The sequence below is a fragment of the Nothobranchius furzeri genome, chromosome 8, assembly GCF_043380555.1.
Source record: "Nothobranchius furzeri strain GRZ-AD chromosome 8, NfurGRZ-RIMD1, whole genome shotgun sequence".
Classification (NCBI taxonomy): domain Eukaryota; kingdom Metazoa; phylum Chordata; class Actinopteri; order Cyprinodontiformes; family Nothobranchiidae; genus Nothobranchius; species Nothobranchius furzeri.
In genome coordinates, this window is record NC_091748.1 from 77519636 (window position 1) to 77527612 (window position 7977).

Consider the following 7977-nt stretch of genomic DNA (forward strand, 5'->3'; position numbering starts at 1 on the left):
GTCAGGCTTTGCGAGAGAAATGCGCTCAAGTGTTTAAATTCTGGCTTTTTACGACAACAGCGAGGCTCTGAGAAGAGAAAACTCACCCCTGGTAGTTTTGCACGTTTGTAATCACCAAAATCTTCTTTTCCTTTCCTCCCATGTCTCTCATGGATGTGATGGAGGAGTTGCAGTCCTCTCCTGTTGGTTTTTGTGTCCAGATCCTGGTGCTGGATGCTGCCTGTCCTCTGTGCGGAGACCGTGCAGTCCTCAGACTCACTGATCTAATGTGACCAGCACACTCAGAGGTCCTCAGAGACGGCCCAATGGGAAGCTGTGGACAGCCGTGAAGGGATAAGCTATGGGCAGGGAGGGAGGTGAGACAGGGTGTGTGTGTGTGTGTGTGCGCGCACATTCAGGGACCACAAACAGACCAAAGGAATTGCTCCAGGGAATGTGGTTTATTATAGCAGAATGGGAATGCCGGAGCGCCGTGTGTCACCACAATCAGGATGAAGATAGGAGGAGACACAAGTGGCTCATCGGCGTAAACAAAACACCACTTAGAAAAATGTCTCTCTGGGTCACTCGTTTAACCAACACATTTCCCTAGTAGGAATGCACGCCTTGGGGAAACAAAGTTCCGGTGCACCTTTATAAGGAACTAGAGGTGAGCCTCATCAGGGCTGAGCTTCAGACGACAGGATCTGGCATCTTATTTCCTGATATTCAGACATCTCTCCTCCGATTGGCTAACGGCAACACAACTCCACCACCGACTCCAACGTTGATGTTTTATCTCCACAAATAACACAAGCCGGGAGGAGTTCTGCTGTGTGGTGGAGCTGCAAACGGTTAGCTTCTAGTAGCAGAGACGTTCTCTGCTGTTTCCTGGACGCTAAACCAACAACAGCCTTCCCCGTCATGAGTCGAGATGGGTGAGTCCATGAATGTTAGTGACAGGGTGATGTTGATCTGTCAGGATTTTCTGATCCTAGAGTTTCACCGTCTGTTTTCTATCAGAAGCTGATGCAGGAGATAGGTGTAGGAGACTATTTTCATGTTCAGCCTGCATGAAACACTCAGACTGACCCGTTAGAATCAGAAATTATCATCAAAACAAGTTTTTCAGTGAACCACACCTTTAAGCGCATGTTTAACCCAAAAATCCACGTTTATTGGGTAAGGCTGTCTGGCTCTTTAGCAGCTAAATTCTTCACTAGCATCCTGAAGAGGTAACATGTGGCGTGAGCTCATCTCGGATCAGAAGGTAAAAGACTTGGCCTCCTTTAGATCAAAGCTCCCTGATATGGACACGGATCGATGATGGTGCTGGAAGTGTTTGTTTTTCAGAATAAAACCAACCACCTGAAAAAACAACAAATAAACTAAAAAAACTCATGAAACTAAACATGATCTGACATTGAGAAAAACAAATAACTGGTGGTCATGAGATTTTGGTGTTTCCTCACCGTCACCAGAGAAGAACTGTGTAGTTCACATGTGTCAGACACAAGGCCCGCGGGCCAGATGCGGCCCGCGGAGCATTTTTATGTGGCCCGCGAGATAAATATCAAAAATATATTAAAACTGGCCCGCTGGCCGATTTTACGGCAAAGACTTCTACTCCCATGACGCTTTGCGGCGTCAGCGCGGAGCAGACGCGCCCCCTCCTTTGTGTTTTTTCCAGTGCCTGCTGCCGGTGTCTGCAGCTCTGCTGTCTCGGACAAACTAAACACTCCTCTCACTCAGCGTCGAGTTTACTCAGCTATTTGCCGATGTTGAAGCCCAGAAACGGAGATTCTAGCCGCTCAGTAACGTGTTCACGACTGAAAGAGAAAGTTTTCCAGCTAACTTCCAGACAGAGCTGATATAACTCCAGTGAGCAGCGACACGCTCAAACCAGCATGACTCTGTGGCTGCTGTAGTTTTTATTTTTCCTCCCCGACACACAACAACATGGTCAAGCTGCTCAGACATGTTCATCAGCACAAACCTATGTGAGCACCTGTTGTCATCTAATGTTGTCATTATTATGATGAAGATGAACAAAACAACAGGAGTCTCCTCCTCAGCTCAGATCAACCCCATGATGCAGGTATCTGGCTGAAACAGGTGAGCACCACAGTAAACCAGTGGAGCAAACTGAGCTTTAAATATGCTGGTTTTATGCTCTTTTTCTGCTCCAAAACATGAAAGTTAACAGGTGAGATGTTGCATTTTCATCTAAGATAAAATTATATTTTTATTTTGTTGTTGGCCCGTGAGAAAAGATTTAACCTACAGTAAACAGGAAGTGGAAAGGCTGCAGATAGATGAATAGAATAGAAAATCCCTTTATTGTTCCTCAGTGTGGAAAGCTAGACGTCACAGCAGCGATGACACGTATTACAGGAGAAAAAAGGAGAATAAAAAATAAGAAAAATTAATAAACAAGAAAACATAAATCCTGAATAGATTTTAAAAATGCTGAATATACCACAAGTAATGAATACCACTGATGCCTTTTATTTAAAACTGACTTGCTCGTGTGTCATTTGGTTATTCCACATTCAGTGTTAATGCAGAAATATGTTTGTTTCCAACTTTAAGGGTTCAAAATTGCATTTATGTTGATAAAGAAAATGTGCAAATTTGCGTCACTTTTTCAAAAAATGTTAAGTTTGGCCCTCGACTCCGTCCCAGAGTTTCATTTGGGCCCCGTGTGAGTTTGACACCCCTGGTGTAGTTCAACCTTCCTGAGTCGTGTTTTGTTCTCGGTGAGGACGTTATGGAGCTGACTGTGTTTTGTTGTTTCATATCCAACCCTGGCTGGCTGAAACGTGTGCTACAAACACTTTTACAAGCTCCTGGCTTTATTCTGGGTGAAGACTCCAGCGGACTCACGTAAACCTCTACACGATCCCCAGCAGCTGCTCATAAATGGTTTTTACAGCGAAGCTGATGATGAAAAGGACTTCTTCTTAGACCAAACGCACCTGCTCTAACATGTCTGGTGGGTCGGTGCAGCAAACAGTTTACTGACCCAGAGGCAGGTTGTGAAAATGAAGCTTTCTGAAGGCTTGTAAACACCCAGAGATGAAGGGCGTCCTCGTAAAGGTGTGATATTAGCAGCAGACCAGCATGATGCTGTTTACCACCTTTGCACTGAAACGCTTTTACTGCTGCAGCGAAGGAACAGAAATAAACATTTGACTGCATCACTTCCTCCGACGGAGCCAGCCGCCCCTGCTGTTAAAGATAGGCACGACCTTGGCACGACCTTGGCAGGGTTCGTGTCACAGATGGCCAGAAAGGTTGAAAGTTATTCCAGAGTGTGTCAGGTAGAGGTTTTATGGCTCTGTGACGGACGTCCAGCAGGTGAGATGAATCTTGCTGGAGGCTAATTGCTCCGTGAAGGAAACGGTCTTTCAGTAAAGACATTTTGGACATGATGACTACCAGCAGAGCTGTCCTGTCCGCTGCAGGACAGCTGGTGTTGCAGAGGTATGTTTAATAGTGCTTCAAATAGAGTCGCCTACACAGGCAGGATGTGGGCAGGAGGAGGAACTTCTAGTCGATGAACACTAAGGATGATCAGGGATGAAGAAAGACTCCACCCACTTCTGGTTTGTAGTTATAACCTCGGATTGATATCTGGTTTCATGTTGGCGTAGCTGTGGTTGACTCACCTGCTCACCAGGTCATCAACCTCTGCAGAAGCCTGTTGATCACCTACTGATTAACTCATTCACTGCCAATGACGACTAAAGTCGTCATGTGCATGTTTTTACTGTGTGGGCGTCGGACGAGCCCCCGCACCGTGAGAACAAACATCTCAGCTCTAAAGCCGATCTTCATCCGCGTACGTCACACGTCACATGATCAGGAAGCAGAACATCCATGTGTTAGGAGATCGTTTTGGGCCGCTGCTGTAAAAAAAGTGAGGCGCGAACCGGAAAAGCTTCTGCCGATCACAATTCAACAACGGATTATGAAAGAACGGATAACGCTCGAAACGCGCGGATTCTTCCTGATGTAAGAGGTGAGGCTACGCTTTGTTTTGGTTGTTTTGGCGTCGACGTCATCCTAGCGCGCAACGTTCTGTGACTCTTTAAAAAAACAGTAAAGGGGACGTGATGATGTAACCAGAGACGATGTCCTGGACCGTATGTCAGAGCTTGACCGAACGGCTAACTCAAGGCGGTCAAATGAACAAGTCCTGGATCTGATCCCGCTCTTTGAAAAAAATAAAAAAAACAGTAAAAACGGTGAGAAACGCTGGCAGCGATTGACTTAAATCAGGTGTGTCGGAGCAGGGAAACAACTAAAACATGCTCATGACGCAAGGGATACATCATCTTCTCACCCATCCACCACTCCTACTCCAGGACTCTTCTATAACCGGTAACTCAAGGCATCAGAGAGGCACAGATCAACACAATCACTATTAGTGACCTTGCACCAGTCACCATCAGTTTCACCGTGCCCCTTGAGTGGTCCAGCGTGTGAACACCTTCGTCCCTGTTCATGGTCCTGGGTCCACGTCTCCTCATCTCTATTCCTGAACCAAAAACAAAGAACTAAAGAAATGAAACTGGATGACAAACACAGTAGGAACACAACAAAGATGTCGTCTGAACATTTCCTCAGAAGTTCATTCCTGGTTTTATCAAATTCTAAACTAAGCTTAATAGACTCATTTCCATAATTTGAGGTCAAAACCCCACTTTTACCTCTATTTAAAGCTCTGTTACTGTAAACATTTAGTTACGTGCTCTCTTTGTTCTGTTTACCGGGTGCTTCATCGTCGTCTGTTGTGTTTTTCACGACCATCTGCTGTTCTCTTGACCTTCTCATTAGTCAGCTCAGCCGTTGGTCTTGTGTTTGTGACATTAATCCTTCTCCACTCCTCTGCCGCCCTCGTGTCTCTACCTTCCTCCCTCGTGGAAACCCTCTTGTGCCGGTTCCTGTGAGGTTTAGCGAAGCTTTACATCTGTCCCGGTGTGTCAGTGAGGGCCAAATGTTTGCATTCCACCGGTGCTTTATTTAGCTCGTGCTGAATTCAATTATCTTGGGACGACAGCTCTTTTAACCCGGAGCGTCCCTCACTGCATCTGCCCCACTGATCCAGTTTAGTGCTTTATTTTGACTTTGGTAATAGAGACCTCTGTGGGTTTAATGGGTTGTAAACAGTGATGGGAATAACTAACGGCGTTCTTTTTCTGGGTAACAATAATCTAATTAATTACTTTTCCCACTGTTGCAACGCCGTTACCGTTACTGGGGACGGAAGGTTGTGCGTTACTATGTGCTTGTCGAACGTTGAGGTGCAGTGTGAGGCTTTCTGACCGCCACACTTCAGCTGCAGCCAGGGAGAGAGAGGTCGGTAACGCGCTTACAAACACGATGATGATTGGCCGGGTGGGCGGAGACCCTCACCGTCTCAGTCACTGCCTGCTGTAGACACAACAGAGCAGTGATGGGAATAACGCCGTTTAAAATAACCACGTTAATAAAAAATATTTCTTTCACTAACGAGCAAACTAATTAATTACCGTCTTCTTTCATCAAAACGTCGTTTCTGTTACTGATAAGGACATGCGTGCGTTAAGCAGCGCGGTGTGTTGAAGCTGTAATCAGCTGATCAGGAGCTGAAGAGGAGGATGTTTCCATCCAAGAGCATCACGGCCGTGAAGATCGAGGAAGACGTGATGAATATCTACGGCTGCAGGTGTGGATCTGCAGCCGTGCCCTTCTTAGCGTGACAGCGGGACGTCCCGAAGGTCCGCTCACCTGTTCACCGCTCAGACGTCCTGATCTTCTACCTTCCTAGATCATCCAGCTGTAACCTGTTTCTGATCATGTCTTTAGCCCCGCTGTAACACTGATGCATCAGTCTCAGACGTCATGGAGCTCAGGTGTTATCAGAACTACCTGTGTGTGTTCACCGCCCAGCTGCAGCTCTTCTGTGGTTGGGTCTGACCCAAGTTAGTAAATGTAAGTCCTCCATCAGGCTTGTGCCTCTTCTAGTGTCATTTTAAAGGATTTTATTTATTTATTTAACCGTTACTAGATTACCAGCAACAGAAATGCTGCTAAAACACACAATTATGTGAAGCTAGAAAAATTTAAATGCTGTACAAAATTACATTTATTTCTGTAATTTAACTAGACTGAGAGACCATTTAAAGGCTCAGGAACCTTTACATGTGTTTCTATTTGCTATTTTAAATTTTTGCTGATTGGGGTCTTGTTAAATATCACACAGTGACTTTTTAATAGTCTAGATAAGTGTAATGTCCCTGTTAGTAGTTCCTCCTGTTAAGTGCTTAGTTATTTAAATTATTCAGGTTTATAAAAAACATTTGAACATACATTTTATTATGTTCCAGTCATTTATATTTCACTATTGTAGTAATTTATAGTAAATTAAGTAAGTTCAATTACCGTATTTTCTGGACTATAAGCCGCTACTTTTTCCCACGCTTTGAACCACGCGGCTTATAATGAGGTGCGGCTTTAGTCAACCAGAAAGGATGGATGCTGGAAAGTCTAATGAAGGAACGGTTAAAGGAGCGCTACGGAAAGCGCCCAGGAGGATTTTTTTCACAGTAAAATGGCGCTGCTTGTTTTCCCAGCTTCACCCCGGGATGATGACAGCAACACGGAGAGCGACACTGACATCGCCACAGAAAAGATGTGTGACGAAGCTCTTCTGAGGCTGTTCAACTCCGACACTGAAGAAGAGGACTTCAGTGGTTTCAGAGCGCAGGAGGAAGATGAATAAACTAATCAATGACTTTTCTGTTTTGTTTGATACTGATCAGTTCAGTTACGTTCAGTTAAACTACGTTTTCAATTCAGTAGATATCTGCGGCTTTTAGCCCGGTGCGGCTTAAATTGAGGTGCGCTCTATAGTCCGGAAATTACGGTAACCCATTTTTCTAGCATTCTTTAATGAAAAAAGTAACTAAGTAGTTATTTTTCTTGGTAATTAGTTACTTTTATAATCTCGTAATTCAGTTAGTAACTGAGTTACTTTTTTGACAAAGTAATTAGTAATTATAACTAATTACTTTTTAAAAGTAACTTTCCCAACACTGGTTGTAAATATGTCACACGCCATGATTTTTGCTTGTGAACAGACTTCTAGGGTTCGACAACCCCCCCAAGGTGCTTTACAACACATCCAGTCACACACACACACACACACACACACACACACACTGGTGGTGATGAGCTACGATGTAGCTACAGCCGCCCTGGAGCGAGCTGACAGAGGCCAGTCTGCCATCAGCAGGTCAGGTGGGTTAAGTGTCTTGCTCAAAGACACAACAGCAGAATTGTCTGTCGAGAGCCGGGATTGAACCTGCAACCTTATGGTTACTGGACAACCCGCTCTACCTCTTGAGCTACTGCTGTCCCTAATATTAACGTCATGGCAGAGTGGGCGGGGCTCCTGGGCCACTTTGAGCCCCAACAAGGTTTTGTGTTTTACAGAGGCTAAAAGAACAGTTCCCCTTTTGCTCCAGTTGTTTAAATTTAACCTTTACACCTTCATCATCATCATCATCATCATCACCATCATCGATTTTCCACCCTAGATTAGAAGTCCTCGCCTCTCCAGGTGTTTAAAACCTGACTGAAGTTTCATCACAGATATCTGATGTAGTATTTTTTATGGTTTTTATCTTTTTGTTGATTGTTATTGTTGATCAGCATCCTCCACCATCACACCCACTAACCTCATGTCCTCTTCCACCACATCCATAAGTCTCCTCTCAGCCTCCTGCCTGGTGGCTCCAACCTCAGCATCCACCAATGTCATCATTATCTCTCCTCTGGAGATGTCCACAGCAGTCTGTCCTCTCTGACTTCATCACCACAACATCTAACACCAGCTGTCCCTCGGATGGACTCATACCTGTTCCTATCCATCCATCTTGTCCTCATGGACATTGTCTCTAAACCAGACAACATGGCTGCTCTCACTTCTGTCTTCTGCAACTCTCCTTT

The 7977-nt window shown here is 44.9% G+C and overlaps 1 protein-coding gene and 1 long non-coding RNA gene across 2 annotated transcripts in view; one reads left to right on the top strand and one right to left on the bottom strand.

Annotated features, from left to right (window-relative positions):
• mylk4b (myosin light chain kinase family, member 4b) overlaps positions 1-2080 on the bottom strand; it is a 52869-nt gene extending 50789 nt beyond the window's left edge. Inside the window, exon 1 of the mRNA XM_054751993.2 lies at positions 87-2080. Within this exon, the coding sequence (XP_054607968.1) occupies positions 87-394 (308 nt within the window). The 5' untranslated portion in view covers positions 395-2080. The remainder of the gene's footprint in view (positions 1-86) is intronic.
• Positions 2081-5590: 3510 nt separating this feature from the next.
• Positions 5591-6940, top strand: LOC139071590 (uncharacterized). Its single transcript, XR_011521435.1, has 3 exons — positions 5591-5744; positions 5833-5958; positions 6600-6940. It is a non-coding gene; the product is annotated as an uncharacterized lncRNA (long non-coding RNA).
• The last annotated feature ends 1037 nt before the right edge of the window (positions 6941-7977 follow it).